This window comes from Lactuca sativa, chromosome 1, assembly GCF_002870075.4.
Source record: "Lactuca sativa cultivar Salinas chromosome 1, Lsat_Salinas_v11, whole genome shotgun sequence".
Taxonomy (NCBI): Eukaryota; Viridiplantae; Streptophyta; class Magnoliopsida; order Asterales; family Asteraceae; genus Lactuca; species Lactuca sativa.
Window position 1 is genome coordinate 59,921,051 of NC_056623.2, and position 18,454 is coordinate 59,939,504.

Sequence of the window (18,454 nt, forward strand, 5' to 3'; positions counted from 1 at the left end):
TCTGAGTATGCTCAAGAGGAATATCAGGCAGTTTGTGTCTACGCAAAGGTGCGAGACCTTGTTGGAGTTGCAGGAGGCCGCCAGGCGGCGTGAGTTGGAGATTGAGTTGCATTTGCGAGAGCAGAGGCAGGCTCCGGTGCAGTCGTAGCCGGCGCCGAAACGTTCCAAGACCGTTGATTCTAGATTGAGAGATCATAGCAGCCACACTTGTGGGAAGTGTGGGAAGGGTCACACCGGAGTTTGTAGGTCCGGTGGTGCATGCCGCAAGTGCGGAAAGGAGGGGCATTATGCGAGGGATTGTCGGCAGACAGCCCCGGTTCGGGATTTGAGGATTTGTTATCATTGTCATCAGGTTGGACACTTGAGGGTCAAATGTCCACAGATTGTTGCAGGACCGGTGCAGGCTCCAGCACCGGACACTTTGAGGATTACGGGTAGAGGTCAGGGTGGAGCGGAACCCCCAAGGGCTCCGGGTCGTGCTTTTCAGCTTATAGCAGAGGAGGTCAGGTCAGTGTCGGATGCAGCTGCGGGTATGTTTCTTTCTTGATGTCTTGTTATCTTGTGATTATTATGGAGTATTGTATATCTGTTAGTCTTGTTGTGTGATTTTTGGTATTGTATTCGTTGTTCCTTGAGGGTTATGGTATGGTTATGGGTTTGGTGTTAGGAATTTCATTGGTTATCATTCATGAGGATTATTAGTGGGAAATCTGGCTTTTAGTCTGAATGTCGGGTAGCATCTGCAGTCTGAGGAGTGGTTAGCTGAAGGTCGGGTTTCTTTCGAGCCCGGGATGATCAGTGTTGTTATGTAATTTTGTGAAGATTGCTCGTTCTAGTGGGAATCAGTTCGCGAGTAAGGGTTTGTTTTGTGTAGGGTTGTCGAGGGAGGTCGGTGATGGCGACCGGTGGTTGATAGTCAGTGCTCTAAGTGGGGGAGAATTGGAAAATTCTCCGGAAGATCGATAAGCATGAGAGGTTGTTTAGCTGTTGGGATTCAACAGTGGTTCTGTCAACCGAGCGTAGGCTGGTATGAGCAAGTGTCAGACAGACGGGGCGGGATGCAGACCAAGGGTGATTGATTGTGGAAGGCCTGGGAACGGGCTGGGATTGAGTATGTAGAATGGAGATAGAGTTCGGAACCCCTAGAGGGATAGAACAGTATGCATGGGAGAGTTTTCGTGGAGGGATAACGCGGGATGATGAATGCTAGTTGAGCGGTCCGGATAGACTAAAGGCCGGTGGGCGTACCAGTTAGGCCGAAGGCTCGGAGAACGGTCCAGACAGGCTGAAGTCCCTGGAGGGTGGTCCAGACCTGCTGAAGGTTCAGAGAGTGGTCCAGATGGGCTGAAGGCCTGGTAAGGCGGTCTAGTCATGCTGAAGACTCTGCATGTGTTGATAGATATGTATGAGGAAATGGAATGAGTTTGTCGTGATGTGATAGCATCATAAGGTCTGGCCCTGGGTATTAATCGTGATTAGTGGAAGGTAGTGCATGGACTCGAGAGTCCCTGTGAGCGGATTCAGAGCATGTGTGGTGCATTAGATAGCGGTTATGCTATAAGGGAATGATGTAGTATTGGGTGAGCACTGTGGCACTTGTGGTAGTGTCAAGGCAGCCAAGTGGATTTCCTTGGTAAGGAAAGGGAAAGGAATGTAGCTCTGAGAGGGAGTGTAAGTTCACGGAAGTGAAAGTAGTAGTGTGAAGTTATGATTGGGGTGTTCCAATTATGGTTATTGCGCAGTGTGTGCGAGGTGGTACGGAATCACATCCGGGTTGGATGTCTGCTGAGGTCGCGGAGGGAATTCCGCGGGTGTAGAGCCAAGAGGCTCGGAAGGGATGCATGGATGGAATCTTGGATTTCTAGTTTGATTTTGATCAAGGAATTATGTATGAGGCGGAAATTCATCCTGGGGGATGTTTGGAGGTGTCGACAGTGTATCGGGTTTTCCCAACCCGAGGATGCTAGAGCCAGTTCAACATGGGTATGAGATTGCGAAGGAGAACTCATGGGAGTTGCTCTGAGACTGAAGGATGTGTCATCCTGTCAGCATGGAGTGGATAAAGTTGGACTCAGATCGGGATTCCGGTGGTTCAGGGTTATTTCTAGCTCGTATGAGTCAAGTGATTGTTGTGATTTGGAGCGATCAAAGTATCATGGAGTGGTACTCGGTTGATAAGTGTGGTTATCAGAGGATGAGGCAGGTGGCCGTCTTGAAGCGGTGGTCAGGACACCGCAAGGGGAAAGTTGGGTGTAACATACACGTTTTGAAATCGTGTTTTAAGTAAATAATATTATGAAATATTAAGTGAATTTGAATGTTGAGTTCTAACAGATAGTTTTTACTAGAAATGAAGTAAAACTATGTTTAGAATCACTAATAAAATGTTGGAAGTCTTATGAGATTCCAATTAAAAACCAAATAGTAAAATATAGCGAAAATATAAAATTTGGACTAAGTAAAATTTTATTATTGAAATTTGTAGATAATCTCGTTAGAAACATTTAGGCGAAAACCTCATCGAAATCCGAGTTATAACGAAGAAGTTATGACCAAACGAAAATCCGTGATAAATCCGAAAAATACCTTGTCGCGTAAAAATTTAGTTTTCGATAAACTAAATTTTAGCTTTAGTGATGTAAATGAAAGTTGTAGAACTCGTGAAAATAATCAACTTTCATATAAAGACCGTTTGAATCTGACTTCGTATGAGGAAGTTATGATTTTTCGAAGTTTCAGCTTAGCAGTAGACAGCCAAAAACTCGAATTTTAGATCAAGTGATTTTTAACCGACACAACCTAAACGAGAATTGAAGCTCTCGTCATTAGTAGTGCAACGGTAAAAAGTCTGACTAAAGCGGACGTCGGATGAAGAAGTTATGAATTTTTAACGGATTTTCCTGTCTTGGTCTGTTAAAAATAATAATATTAAAATTAAAGTCAAAATTAGCTGACGAAGTCTAAACGAAAGTTGTAGAGCATAATTTTAGCTCCGCGTGCATATAAAGAACGTCAAAAACGGAGCTCGTATGCGAAAGTTATGGATTTTACAAGATTTGGCACATTTTTCGAGAAAATTTGCATGAATAGTTCTGCCACGTCACCCTTGTATGCGAGGCTTCCACGTGTCGGACAGGTATTCGCTGCTGATTGGACCGCAGCCTTGCGTGTTGCCTTCTGATTGGACCAAGCCCGAGGACCACTAAGCTCAGAACACCTTCGCAGGAGACACCCCCTTAATCACCCTCGCACCCTCGTGTCATCCTCCCATTAGACCGAAGTTGGGTCCAATCCGAAGCTACCATCTGCGAGCCAGCTGTTCCGACCCTCGCACCCAAAGCCTCGCCCTGCTGCCACCTGGTCCGAACCTCGCAAACGCGTGCCTTCTTCCCTTCGCTTCGGATCCGAAGCTCGGCCCTATATAAGGGGTGCGAGCCCTCTCGGCTAATTTTAGAAAATTTCCACTTTCACCCCCTTTTTCAATATTTTTACTATCCCGACATTCCCCGAAGCCCCGATACTGATTCCAAAGCCCGAAACACGCCCTGAGACTCCCGAGAAGCCCGAAAAATTTATCTTTTCGGTTTCGAAGCTCTGCCTTCGCAGAGCCCGGTTTTCAAGAAAACTCCCGGTTTTCAACGACGAAAGTCATATTTAGAGCCGAAGTACTGCCCAAATTAATATTTTAGCCCCCGGTTATTTCACGGTGAGTTTAATATATAGAAATAATTGTATGTTATGTGTTATATGTGCTACGTGCTTTTCACTGTTATTATTCTGGGTTATTTTCCCGGGTTATTTTTAATTGCTATTTTTAATAGCAAATAAATACCTTTGACCATGTGATCAGTGAAAGGACTTAGATTCACGTTGGTACTGGTATGTAGCCTCTGGCCATGTGGAACCTGTCTCCGTAAGAGAATGAATTCTATTCTATGATAGTGGCAGAAGGTTAGACAGGGCTATAAGCCTGAAATCTACCGAAATGTTAATCCGAAGTTGTATATCTTCTGTGCCGTTTGGGCCAAAGCTTTATTGATGTATATCAAACATGGAAATTGTTATGTCTCATTGATTGTATATCTTTAAACCAAATCAATGATTGATATGGAATGTTTGTCACATGATTCACATATGCCCTTGTTGTTCCTTGTTCCTCTTTGCTTCTGCCCTATTAAAGTATATATATGGCATAACATTATATTGTATCTATTATTGAACTCACTAAGCGTCATCGCTTACCCTATCGATGTTTAACAAATTGCAGGAGATAAACATCCAATATAGTTATATACTGGTAGAAGATTTTTGAATAGTTTGAAACTATTGTATCGATAGAAGCTTATGAATAGTTTGAAACTATTGTATTTTGCACTCCCATATGTATAAAACTATAGAATCCTGGGAAGTTATGTAATATATAACACTTTAAAATAGTCGGTTTGTATCCAGTAGTTTGTAATCTCTTTATCAATGTAAAATTATTGTTTTTATGAATATGCAAGTAGCATGTTTTGGAGTAACTATATTGTCGAGTATGAAAGTTTAGGTCTTTCATAAATACGAAAGTTAGGGTCTTTCATTGGGTTTTGGGTTTCGGTGGTTGTGTTTTGAGGAACCTGGTCTGGTTAATGCCAGGTGGTGCATTGCGAGAGTAGTTCTGGAGTTGTGTTGTTGCAGGATTCGAGGACGAAGCCTAATTTAAGTGGGGGTCAATTGTAACATCCCGAGTTCAGGAGTGCAAGTTTAGGGTTCAAAGTGTAAATGTGAAAGAGCAACTCGGCGAGTCCATGGGTGGACTCGGCGAGTAGGGTCGCGATTCTGGTCGCGTGTTAAGTGGCCAACTCAGCGAGTCGGCGACTGGACTCGGCGAGTTGGTGCTGGGTGGAGAAAACCCTAATTTTGGAGGATGAGCCCTATATAAAGGACATTATACCCTCTCCCCAGCCTCTTTACCCTCTCTTGAAGTCCAGAAAACCCTATGCGCGTTTGTGAAGTGATTTGAGAGCATTTGAACCTTGGAGAAGAGATTTTGGAAGAGATCTTGGAGAGTTAAGAGGCTTGGAGCAAGGGGCTTTGCAAGGATTCAGATTTCTCTTCTGTTGGAGCTTCCTTTTGAGGTATTATTTTGTTGTTGGGGCTGTTATTCATCTAGATTTATCATTTTGGAGTATTTGGAAAGAATAGCTTGTGATATTTTTGAGTTTGGAGGTTAGATCTGAGGTTGCTACCTCAGATCTGGAATGGAGAAGGTCTAGAGTGCATTAAAGTCCCTGTTCTTGAGTGATTGGTGAAGCCATCTTGTCCCAAACCCTAACCCTAGAGTGTTATATGCTTAGATCTCCTTGGATTCACGTAAAGTTTGCCACTTTACGTGATGGATGGGTTATAGAAGGGTAGATCTATGGTTTAGATCATCTGCATGGCCTGGAAAACTTCTGTATGGATTAAGATCTAAGGGTTACTCGGCGAGTCACAAGGGTGTACTCGGCGAGTTGCATGAAGGTGGGCAGGAACTCGACGAGTTGGAAGAATAACTCGGCGAGTTGGTTGAAGATAGCCTTGGACTCGGCGAGTCTGTTCTTGGAGTCGGCGAGTCTGGTCGTGAGGTCCTAACCTTCTTCTGGTTGAGCCGTGAATCGGTGAGTCAAGGGAGGACTCGGTGAGTTGAGTGCGAGGGGACTCAGAGTTGTGGGAATCGACGAGTCTCGGGGTGACGCGGCGAGTAGAGTCGCGAATTGGGGAAGTTCTGAGCATGGGGACTCGACGAGTCATCGAGTTGACTCGGCGAGTAGAGTCAGTCAGGAGGTTGACTTTGACTTTGACTTGGACCAAGGGTTGACCAGTTGACTTCCCGGGGTATTTTGGTAATTGTTGGCATTTGTTTTGAGTTCAGTGTTGGTGTTGGCTAGTGGTGGAGATCGTGTCAGTGGTCGGAGCAGCTCGGTCTTATCTTTTCACTCGGCAGGTGCGAGGTGAGTTATCCTCACTATACCGACAGGGTCTACGGCACCAAGGCCTACCCTTTATCGGATTGTGATCCGGGTATCGTTGTTATGTTATTGTATTGCTATGTTTGCATCCTGGTAGTTAGGATGGTATATGTTAGAGACCTGGTTAAGGTCGGTATCTTGGTTAGGATGATGTTATGTTATGTGATCTGCTAGATCGGTTTGATTGGATGTGAATTGTTATATGATTGAATGTTTGTGTGCACATGGTTGTTGGAATGGGGTTGGGTTGAGGCGGGTCCTTCTTTGTGCTGTAGGCCAACATACCCAGGGCGGACCGGTTATCCCGAAGGCCCAACGAGCGGTCCGGATAGGCTGCAGGCCCCAAGAGGGCGGACCTGACGTGCTGAGGCTCGGAGAGTGGACCAGGCCGACTGAAGGCCTAGTGCGGGCGGACCATTCATACTGTAGACTCAGAGAGTGGACCAGGTGGATTGAAGGTCTGGTGTGGGCGGACCAATCACACTGTAGACTCGATGTATATGACTAGACTCGAAGGGTGGACCAGGCGGACTGAAGGCCAGTGCGACGGACCAGTCACACAGTAGGCCCGAAGTGCATGGCTGTTCTGTGTTCTGTTATGATATGGCCTGTTGTGCGTGTATGGTATATGTCGTTGGTATTTTGGGGGTATCTCACTAAGCTTTCGGGCTTACAGTTGTGGTTTAATGTTTTTCAGGTTCTTCAGGAGACCGTGGCAAGGCAAAGGCGTGATCGTACCGCTTCTCATGGTTATGTTTTATGATGTGGTTCTGGGAAGACTCTGATAATAATTGTATTGAAAACCTTTTTGTAATAATTTTATGAAACTGGGTTGTTTTTGAAAAGTTTAAATTGGTTGAAATTTTTAGAGTGTTACAAATTTATTAAAAATATAAAAATTTCCTCCCAGTCATTTTTTTTTATTTTAACAATTATTTATCAAACTCTTTCATGCATCCAACTCCACACATACCCTACAGACACCCCGTACATACAACTACATATTCATCATGTCCATCATACCCCCACACCATTACATACATACACTACATGCCTTATACTCATATAAATATACATATATGCGTTTCCACACTTATGTCATGTCCATAAGCCCAACGCCAAACACCCACCCTCACCCCATGCAACCACCTCCATACCTACATTCCACCCATACACATCATATACCCATACTAACACGAACATTTAGACCCCTACCTATACCAATAACCACATACATACACCCATATATATACACCCACCCACCTTACTCTTACCCTCACCCCCACAATCATAGCCACACCCATATAAACATACATGTTCATGCTTATGCCTACATGTCCATGCACACCCTACACATACATGTATACACATGCACACATATATGGTTTTTTTTAACTCTTTAAATCTGCACCTAATTCTTACTAAGTGGCTTGAGAGCTATCACCAAAGCAAGTTAAGGTCCAAAAATCTTTTAACTATAGTGTTTGATTGTGGATTTCATCACCGATTTTAATAAATATATCCTCCTTTTAGATCTTTAATTATTTTTTAATATGTTTATTATTATAACTGAATTACAAGTGGACCTCGTTCCTTAAGTCATTAACCCATCAACTCACCCATACCATCTATCTCCTTTCGTCTAGTCACCGCTCCTTATTCTCTCTTAGTTCCTCCTGTCACCACTTTCCTACGACGACCTTATTTTTCCCATCGAGATTCCGACCAAATACCCATTGAACATCATCTACAATTGCTACAAAAATACCAACAAACCTCAATTCTCAACCTAAGATAAACCCATAGAAGGTTCCCCACAAGTTGTAAAGTTACAAAATGAATGATAAGGACCAAAAAGTTAAAGCAAAAAAACCTAGATAACTAAATTCACATAAACCACAGGATTCCATCACTCAGTTCATTAGTAAAGAACACCAATACCAACTTAATCCAAAACCATCTTCAAAATATGCTTTAAGAACAATAATCATGTCAAATGTTCAAAAAGTCAACCTATAATTAAATTCACATTGAATTCCATTACCGTGAGACAAATCATCCCCAAAGAAAACATAATTCCAAATCTACTTGTATATAAGGACCAAACTTGTAGCAAGATTAAAACAATAAGTAGGAGGACATGAGAGGAAATATAGGAGGTATTAAAATAGAAACAATGTTAATTAACGATTAATAATTCAATAAGATTAAAAATAAAAACAAAATAGTAATTTTTATTTATTGGTCTTAAAACAAATGGATATTAATGTTAGTCTTCTACAGCCAAACCAGAATGACTATTTTTGCAAGTTAAGAGTTTTTTTTGGAGTTTAGCCACAATCAATTGCAAATCACAACGATCATTTTTTATAATTTTCTCAAAAGAATAACCGATAAGTTTTCATGGTTTTTTTGATTCTCAAAAATACTAGCTAAGAATAAACCTACACATTAACAGTCCAGGAGCCTTCTCAGAACGATCCTATATTTTTAGGCTTGAGGGAGTGGCCTCATCACCCCCTCGCCAAAACACATGTTATCAATCTTTAAACCATCCCTTATAAGTCACTAAGATACTCGTTAAATAAGAAACGCTACTATAGTAGTGAAAAGAGAGAGAAGAAAAAATGGGCTGTGATTGGTTGAGATTATTTTCTTTTAATTTTTTTTTCAAAACAAAACCAATTAAATTCCTCTCACTACTACTCCTTACTCTTTTTAACCTATACATGCTAAGCTTACTTGGCAATATAAAAACCTATGTAGCGATAAAAAATCTTACATGTTAAAGTGCTAGAAGTGTTATCACTCCCCTTAGCCTTAGTAGTGATCTTACAATTTAGGTTTTTCCTGATAGGTCCTAGATGTTTTCATGATAATATTTTTTTGGATCTATTTCGGTTCAATTTTGGAGGTTTTCGATCCGTTTTCGATTTCAGGTTTTTCCACTGTTTCATTAACGCCAAAATGATATATTAAGATTTACTAAAATGATACATTAAAATTTAATTAAAAAATAGGGAATGCGTGATTAACAAATGTGAATTTTGTGAGATTGGTCTTAGATCAATCCATAATTTTTGAGATTGGTTTTACGATCCGATCTCATTTTAAACTAGGAATGTATCGGTCTTTGTTTGTGATCGGTTAAAAACCGATCCATCTGTTGCTATATAGGCCCAAGAAAAGTCCGAGAGTCAACTATGTCCCACGAAAATCGTCCACATTTTGTCAAAGACTTTGTATACAACTCTTTCCAAATTCCAAGTTAATCAAAGCATCTTCTTCTTTTTCCTCCTCTTCCGCCATTGAATAACAACAATGGCAGGGGAAGTCAAGAGGAAGATTTCAGCATCATCAGCAAGGTCGCATACCAGGAAATCCAAATCCAAATCTTCCTCATCTTTCCCGTCAGGTGCTCTATTCTCATATACTTGTCACCATTTTTTTTTCAAGCTTACAGACTTCACTATTTGATACATTCGTTATAGATTCGTTGGCGATTTTACCGAATCGAAGTGTTTGTGTGCCAATGAATGAATATTGTCAACTTGGATTTCCTTCAATTAAGATCCTAAAAGATATCACATATGTAGGTAGAAGTTTAGAAAACCGTAAAATCATGAACTTCCCGATCGGAATTGAACCTTTTAACATCCGAACTGTAATATTGATTTTGATTGAAATCAAGAGATGGGTCCGTCGAGCATTAATTCTAATTTGATTTCTGAAATGCAATTTAATCACAGCAATGTTTCCATCAAATCAAATAATCATCATGTCAAATTGTCAATTATGAATCATAAGAACTAATCCAAACACCAAATTTTTTTCAGGGTTTTTCATACTATTAGTCTTCATTATCGGGTTTCTGGCATGGGCTTATCAATCAGCTTGTCCACCCCAACCCAAGAAGCTCGGATCTCCAGACGGACTTCCCATTACAACACCTAGAATCAAGCTTCGTGATGGAAGACATTTGTCCTACAAAGAATACGGTGTACCAAAAGAGGTCGCCAAATACAAGATTATTTATGTTCATGGATTCGATTCTATCAAGTATTATGCTGTTATTGCTACATCAGCCTCCCCGGTAGGTATCGTGTTTTGTTCCTAATTCATTAGTTTCGTTATTCCGTTTCTTGATTACTTGGTTGTGATTTTAACAGGCCCTAATTGAAGAATTGGGGATACATATTGTCTCATTCGATCGACCTGGTTATGGAGAGAGTGATCCGAACCCTAACCAAACTTTACAGAGTTCGGCTTTGGATATCGAGGAGCTTGCTGATCAGTTAGATCTCGGATCAAAGTTCTATGTAGTCGGTTTTTCAATGGGAGGTCAAGCGATCTGGTCTTGTTTGAAATACATTCCTCACAGGCTAGCAGGAGCAAGTCTTATAGCTCCAGTAGTTAATTACTGGTGGCCACGTTTGCCATTGAAGCTATCTCAAGAAGCGTATTCAAAACAATTCATTCAGGATCAATGGAGTCTACGTGTTGCTCATCACCTTCCATCATTAACATACTGGTGGAACACTCAGAAGCTGTTTCCTTCTTACAAAGCTATCGCTCATAGCCCTGATATTCTTTCTCAGCAAGACATGGAACTCATTCCCAAGTTTACAGCTGGCAGGGGACCCATTGAGGTAGGTACTCATTTAAGTAATCACACATCCAAACATCTAATTACTTGACCATTTTAAGAAGGAGAATATGAATCTAATGTTACTTTTTTTGTGTGTGTTGAAAAGGGACAAGTAAGACAGCAAGGAGAATATGAATCTATACATCGTGACTTGAATATTGGATTTGGTACTTGGGAATTCGACCCGATGGATATTGAGAACCCATTTCTGGAAAATGAAGGATCCGTTGATATATGGATGGGTGATGATGATAAGATTGTGCCTGTGACACTGCAACGTTATATTGCCCAACAGCTTCCATGGATAAGGTATCATGAGCTCAAGGGTGCTGGTCATATGTTTCCTTATGCTGATGGGATCAGTGATGAGATCCTAAAAGAACTTCTTCTTGGTAAAATTTAGATTCAAATATTTTTTGTACGAGTAAAAATTTGGGTATTTTTGTAAGAGTAAAAATTTGATTTGAAGTTTTTATTCTTTGGGTATTTTGATGTCCTTTGTGTAAATTAAACTGTTGTATTTGATATTATAAATTTATAACCACATTTAATTTTGGGGTTGAGAGTGATTGATGAAATATATTGTTGGTAGTTCATTTTTATATATATCAAGCTTATTTAATATTGGATCAGAGGGGAGGCTTTGGATCCATACTCCGGAGTAGATCAGATTGAACCTGTTCGTCTACCCTAGAGGTGCACAAATTCAGTCTCTAAGATGCGTTTGGTTGTGGAAAACTGTTTTCATTGTCTAAGAAAATGTTTTCAGAAAACAGAGTTTTTATTTTCAGTTTTCAAATAAATTTTTAGAAAACGTGTTTGTTGTGATGGATGGAGTTTCCATTTTCCATCTTAAATATTTAGAAAACTTTAAAAATCACTTTTTTAATTTACATACAATTTGAAAAACAGAAAAGTTTTGTTTTCTTGGAAAAAAATTTAAAATTGAATCAACCAAACATTTTGAAAATTTCATTTTCATTTGAAAATTTTCATGGAAAACTAAATTTCTTTTAAAAAACCAAACGCACTCTAAACGACCTTTTTTTTTTCCTGTCTTTATGAAGACCGATCCCATCTGACCAGACCTATTTTGGACGGTCATTTTTTGGTTTGTATTTGGGTTTTATCTATCGGGTTTGGGATTTTTAACTGTTCATTTTCAGTTTTTTTGGTTTGAATTTTATTGTTGAAGTCATATATTGATTATCGAATCTTGAGTATAATTAAATTAAAAATTTGCTATGAATATCTTTTTAGTTAATAACATCTATAATCATTTAGAGTAAATATCATTTTGTATTAATCTTTCCCACTTTGGTGACAACCATCACAAAAAGATCTAGGACTCATCGAGCAGTAGCTTATGGGTTCATGAATCAAACACTTAAGAGTTTACAATAAAAGCATAATGCTTAAGTGTTAGGCGATGAGGTATACTCACCACACTATACCACCTTCAACACAAATCTCTCCATCACGAGAGAGAGAGAGAGAGAGAGAGAGAGAGAGAGAGAGAGAGAGAGAGAGAGAGAGAGAGAGAGAGTGAGTGAGTATGGTGTTATAAGGAATGGTTGAGGCCACAACCTTCCATGCCAACAAGCCTCCATATCATCACCACACCGGTAGGGGGTGGTGTATCTACATGGCCAAGCATGCAAAGTCAGCACCACATACACATAACGTGTGATGAGTATATTGTATGGTCTTATAATAATAAAACTAGGTGAATGCCCGTGCGTTACGCAGAAGCATTTATATAGCTAAAATCTTCCAAACATATGTTTTTTTTTAAATATAACAATAATGTTGTTGTTAAATTTTATATAATAATTTGTATACTAAGTAGATATAATATACTAATTATTTTGATTATATGATAATATATAAATCTATTAAAACTATATAATCTTAATCTTTTGAATGACCTCTACCCGCGGGTTACAAATGAATAAAATTAAATATAATATATGGTTTAATGTTATTTCTAGTTTTTGTTATTTTTAATTAATTTTTTAAAATTTATTTGCTTAAAGTTTTAATTTCTATCATTGTAATTATTTAAAACATCAAACAATTTTTTTGATTTTAAAGGTAACAATATAATCATTTATATATAGTTATTTTTAACTATAGTTATTGTAAGTTATTTTAAGCTATTTATTTGCAAACTTTTAACGATTATAAAAATATCTTTAGAAAATATTTTAGTTAAATTGATATTACAATTTAGTTAAATTGATATTACAATTTAGTTTTTACATTTTGGCAATACAGTTTATCACTTTTAACTATTCACAAAATATTCTTTGTGTTTTTTTTAAGTGGAACTGAAATTTATATTGAAGTTGACCCTATAATGTTATATTTAAATTAACAATTTAAGTAATTTGTCTAAATTGTTCAAAAGTTGTAGCTTGAAACTAATAATGGTTTATAGACAACAACATATTAACTCTAATAAATTAAGTATAATATGTTAAAAGTTAAAGACGTAACTTTATAAGTAGAAGTAAAAATTTTATTTTAATATTGAAATTTAGTTTATTTATGATTACACTTTAGGTTTGATACTTATTTAACTTTATTAACCAAATTATAATCATTATTAGAAAGACAATACAAATTATCACTATTAACTATTTATAAAATATTCTTTAGGTTATTTAAGTTGAACTAAAACTTATATTTAAGTTGATTCTGTAAGGTTATATTTAAATTAACTATTTAAGTATTTTATACAAATTGTTCAAAATTTGTAGCTTTGAAATGACAATGGTTACATACAACAACATATTAGATGTAACACCCGTAGATCCGGGCTTGTCAATTTAGAGAGGATAGGCGTCAAAAAATGGATTTTTAATGAAAGATTATTTAGAATGAATAATCTTAACTAAGTTATAGTATATGTTACAAGGTTTCTGTACATATAAAGAACGCCGAAATCCAAGTTATAACGAAGAAGTTATGACCTGTCGAAGTGTTGCGACAGAACCGGCACGACACAACGCGACGTAAATGGTGAATTTACGTTAGAGCGATATTTAGCCTTAGAGATCTAAGCGAAAGTCGTAGAGTTCGTTAAAGCGTGAGCGTGTATAAAAAGAACATCCAAATCTGACTTCGTATGAAGAAGTTATGATTTTTCTAAGTTTCAGCTTAGCAGTATGCAGCCCGAATACTCGATTTGAGATCGAGCGGTTTTTATCCGAAACAATCTAAATGAGAATCGAAGATCTCGTCAATTGTAGTGAAACGATAAAAAGATAGGTGAAAACGGACGTCGGATGAAGAAGTTATGAATTTATAACGGAGTTTTCCTGTCCCGGCCTACTAAAAATAATATAATAAAAATAAAGTCAAAATTAGCCAACGGAGTCTAAATGAAAGTTGTAGAGCATAATCTCACCTATGCGGGGATATAAAGAACGTCGAAAACGGAGCTCGTATGCGAAAGTTATGAATTTTTGAAGATCGTGGCACGCATACCAAAGCTTATCCGAAGATTACGCCCAACGTACTTCAAAATTACGCCCAGCGTAATCCCAGACCCAGCAGCCTATAAATAGAAACCGAGATCAGCCATTTGCTATGCCATTTTTCTTCCTTTCTCTATATGTTTTGCATCGTTTTGCGTGCCAATTATATCCCGAAGCCCCGATATCATTCCCGAGCCCCGAAGCAAGTTCTGAAGTCCCGAAGATCCCGAGAAGTGAGATTTCCGAGCCGAAGCTTTGCCTGCGAGAAGCCCGGTTTTTGTGAAGATCTTCCAGATCTACCGAAGAATACTACTTCTACAAGTCGTAGTGCGGTCCGATCATCTTCTAATCAAGTGAGTGTATAGTCACTTTCTTCTTACACATAAATATTAAGTATTTGCTATGATATACGTGCTATGTGTATAATATATCGTTGTTTATTCGAGATGATTGTGGAATGGATAAATTATATAAGTTTTAATGAGTTAAACTATATATGTATTTTGTATCTAAAAATATGTTGGGTAGAACATGAGTAGATGAGGTTGTTGGTAGGTGATAAAAGATGGGTTGGACCAGGAGATAAAAGGGTAAAGAGATAAACTTGTTTTAGATTTGGATGTATGGATCAGGTCAGGAGGTTAGTTTTAGATCTGAGAGTATGGATCAAATCAAGAGGTTAGTTTTAGATCTGGGAATATGGATTAGGTAAGGAGGTAAATTTTAGATCCGAGAGTACGGATTATGTATTTTTGAATTATATGTTCATACGATAAGGTATCATGCGTATAATCCCTTTTAGGAACGTGAATTTTATACGTGTATTGATTAAAGTATGAAATATACATATGTATGTAAAGTATTTGTTATTGTCCGAAATACGGGTTAGATATATTTGATGATATACACCGTGCGAATCAGTTATGGTTCAATATGTGTTAAGATGTGAATATATGATATTATTACTTAAAACTCCGTGTTAAGTATACACTAGTTAGCATTGCCTAAACGGAGTTAATATCGAAAATTGATTACAAGCATTGTAGGCTTGCCTAGTGATGGGTTAAGACTTAAATTGAGATGTTTAGTTCAATTAAGTTTGGACATTGGGTAGCCTCTTATTAAGAGTACGTGTGTTGTGAGATTGATAATCGGTGGAGTACGTCCTACGTATAGAAGTACATTTTATGTACGAAGTCTTTTTCAAAGCTTTGTGTCTTGGGTGCTGCTTGTGCCAGGGTACTATTATGTTCTCGGGTACGATTCTTTCGCATACCAGAGTACTATAATGTGCCAGAAGTACTATCATGTACAAAGTCTTTTTGACAATTTTGTGTGTCGGCTACGGGAGCGTACGAGAGTACTCTAGTAATATTTCCCCATACTTTTATTTTGAGAGAGCTTTGGAGTCAGCGTTTCTTTTATGAAGTGATCGACCAAGCTTCATATGTCAGTGTTTTCTTTCACGAAGTAATTAAGGGAACTTCGTAGACTGCCTAATAAAGTGTGTCGGTAATAGACCACTGATAGGTATGTCTGGTGTTATATTGTTGGATAGGGTGCGTCTAGGGGTGTCAATTTATGACACGACACGACAAAAATACACGATACGAAACGAAATTGGGACGAAATCAAAATTCGAATTCGTTTTCGTGTCGTGTCATGTTCGTGTTTACAAATCCACACGAAATTGACACAATTGAGCATGTGTTTGTCATGTTTTTCGTGTTTTTCGTTTTTATCGTGGTATATATGATTAAATATGAATTAAATAAAATAACAGTTATGTAATATTATCTTTGTCGTGTCGTGTCGTGTTGTCGTTTTTTAATTGGTTTGTTTTCGTGTTGGTGAAAAAAACACGACATCGTGTCGTGTCGTGTTCGTGTTACAAAAAACATTGTTGTGTCGTGTCGTGTCAGACAAAAACACGACACGACGGCCCGATTTGACAGGCCTAGGTGCGTCTGGGGGTGAAATACCTCATGTATTCAGGCCACTGTTAGGCAAAGTTCGATGTTGGGATAGGTAGAGTCTGGGGGTATAATACCTCATGATAGTCGGACCACGCCTAGGCATTATTATCTAGATAACTACCCCTGACTTAAAATGTCTTGTGGTTCTTTCTTTTACGAACGAAGGTTCGTGGTGAAACTTATTCCATTCCCCTTATTTGATGTCTTTATTGATCCTCGTTTGCTGCCAGGGAATTTCCGAAGCAACTTCGTCAGTTTGTGGTTCATATCAATTCCTTAGGCTAGATCTCGTAAGATCATCGTATAGGGTCAGTATGTGGGGATCGGCGAGAGGGGATATATTGTTTTAGAAATATAATTTATATATGTTTATAACATTAGTGGTTTCGCAGGATCGAGATATACTTTATTATAATATTGTATGAACTAAGAGCTTTCATTCTCTCTGTTCCTTAGGTGATTGGGGTCACCAGGGATATTCGAACTAAGTGTTCATTAGATATTTGAACTTAGTGTTCATCAGGGATATTTGACTAAGTATACATTAAGTGTTTGTGAACTAGGTGTTCATTGGGTAATATTGGAACTAAATGTTCATTAGGTGTTCTTGAACTAGGTGTTCATTAATTATTGTGAATTGCGTGTTCACCAGAGGTAATCTAAGAACCTTGGCAGCACTAGACTTTGTGCCAGTTCCTTAGGGTAATCCTTAGGAATGAATGGGAGAGGGGTAATCGGTTCTTAGGATAAATCTTTAAGACATAAATGGAGATAATGGGGGTGGATATTTGAACTGATTGTTTGATAATTAAAAATAATAATTATATTATTGTGGGTTGAAAACCTTATATGCTCACCAGGCTCCCAAGCCTGACCCACTCAGTTTTCTTTGCATTACAAGTATTGGCACGAGAGTATAAGTTGGTGGACTTGACGAGAGATTTTGGATTATAGGCCAGTAGTTATGAATAACTGTTGTAAGGTCTATTTTGTTCTGTTTATGCTTTTGGTCTGTATTGAACATGACATCCCGAGATTTTGTTATATAATGAAAATACATTTCTTTAAAGAAATGTTTTGATAATTTTTATCATATTTTGTTTTGGGAACAAATTCTGCAACTGTTTTCTTTAAAAGATTACTCTGATTTTATAAAACAAAGCATAAACAAATCGGTCTTTTCTGGCCGTGAAATTGGGGATGTCACATTAGACCTAATAAATTAAGTATAATATGTTAAAAATTAAAAACATAATTTATAAGTAGAAAAATATATTCTATTTATATTGCAATTTAGTTTATATATGATTACACTTTAAGTTTTATATTTATTTAACCTTATTAACCAACTTATAATCATTATTAGAAAGAAATTGAAAAGTCATGGGAGTTTCAAAAGAATGTGGTGAAAGAAAAATGAATGGAAGTTTCAAATGAATGTGGTAAAAGGAAAAATGTTTTCTTTATAAGTATACTAAACGAATCCGCGTGCGTTGCGCGAGAATAAAATTATATAGTTAAAATAATAACTTTTACCAAATTATTATTTAATATTTCTACTTTGAAACAAAATGTTAGTAGTAAAGCAAACATACAGTTAACATATTAGTTTTATTAAACATTATAGTTTACCTTTTAAGTCATTTTGATATATACAATTATTTGATAATTTTATAAACCATTTAAAATTGTGTCAATTATATATGAAATGAATGATAATATAACGGGTAACAAAACGTATGAACAAAAATATGAACTGCAACTGTTAGTAATATAAAAATAGAAAAACATATATTATAACATTTGTATTAAAAAAGATATATAAACAACGAATAATAAAAAATATGAAAAATAAACACTATAAGTTTTAATAACATAAAAACACTAAAACATATATTATAACATTTATATTAACTCTTAATATTTAAATCATAAATCTTTTCAAATACAATAATGTTTTTAATGAGCAAAACTTTACAACCTTATAAAAGAAAGGAAATAAATAGTTATTAGTGATTACTAATTAATAATTATAAGTTAAAAACTCTTGAGTTTTAACTAATAAATATACATAAATTAGAAAACTCTTGAGTTGTAGTGTGAGTTTCAAATGAATGCGGTACTTATAAATGTATATTTATTATTATTATTATTATTATTATTATTATTATTATTATTATTATTATTATTATTATTATTATTATTATTATTATTATATTCTTCTAAATAATTGGTTTTGATGCATCATTTTTATCCCTTCAATTATTAAACATAAAGATATTTAATTATAAACTTATAACATACATAGGTGCATATACATGTTAAACAAATCACATAATATATATATATATATAT

At 37.1% G+C, this 18,454-nt stretch overlaps 1 protein-coding gene across 1 annotated transcript; it reads left to right on the forward strand.

Annotated features, from left to right (window-relative positions):
* The first annotated feature begins 9,225 nt into the window (after positions 1–9,225).
* Positions 9,226–11,204, forward strand: LOC111905034 (uncharacterized). The gene is made up of 4 exons (XM_023900721.3): positions 9,226–9,408; positions 9,830–10,086; positions 10,163–10,642; positions 10,748–11,204. The coding sequence occupies exons 1-4, from the start codon at positions 9,315–9,317 to the stop codon at positions 11,042–11,044; spliced, it is 1,128 nt and encodes a 375-aa protein (XP_023756489.1). The 5' UTR covers positions 9,226–9,314; the 3' UTR covers positions 11,045–11,204.
* Positions 11,205–18,454: the final 7,250 nt, after the last annotated feature.

Coding starts and splice junctions, on each gene's coding strand:
- LOC111905034 (XM_023900721.3), top strand. CDS start 9,315: ATGGCAGGGGAAGTCAAGAGGAAGATTTCAGCATCATCAGCAAGGTCG. Junction 9,409..9,829: donor TTCCTCATCTTTCCCGTCAG/GTGCTCTATTCT, acceptor AATTTTTTTCAG/GGTTTTTCATACTATTAGTC. Junction 10,643..10,747: donor CTGGCAGGGGACCCATTGAG/GTAGGTACTCAT, acceptor TGTGTTGAAAAG/GGACAAGTAAGACAGCAAGG.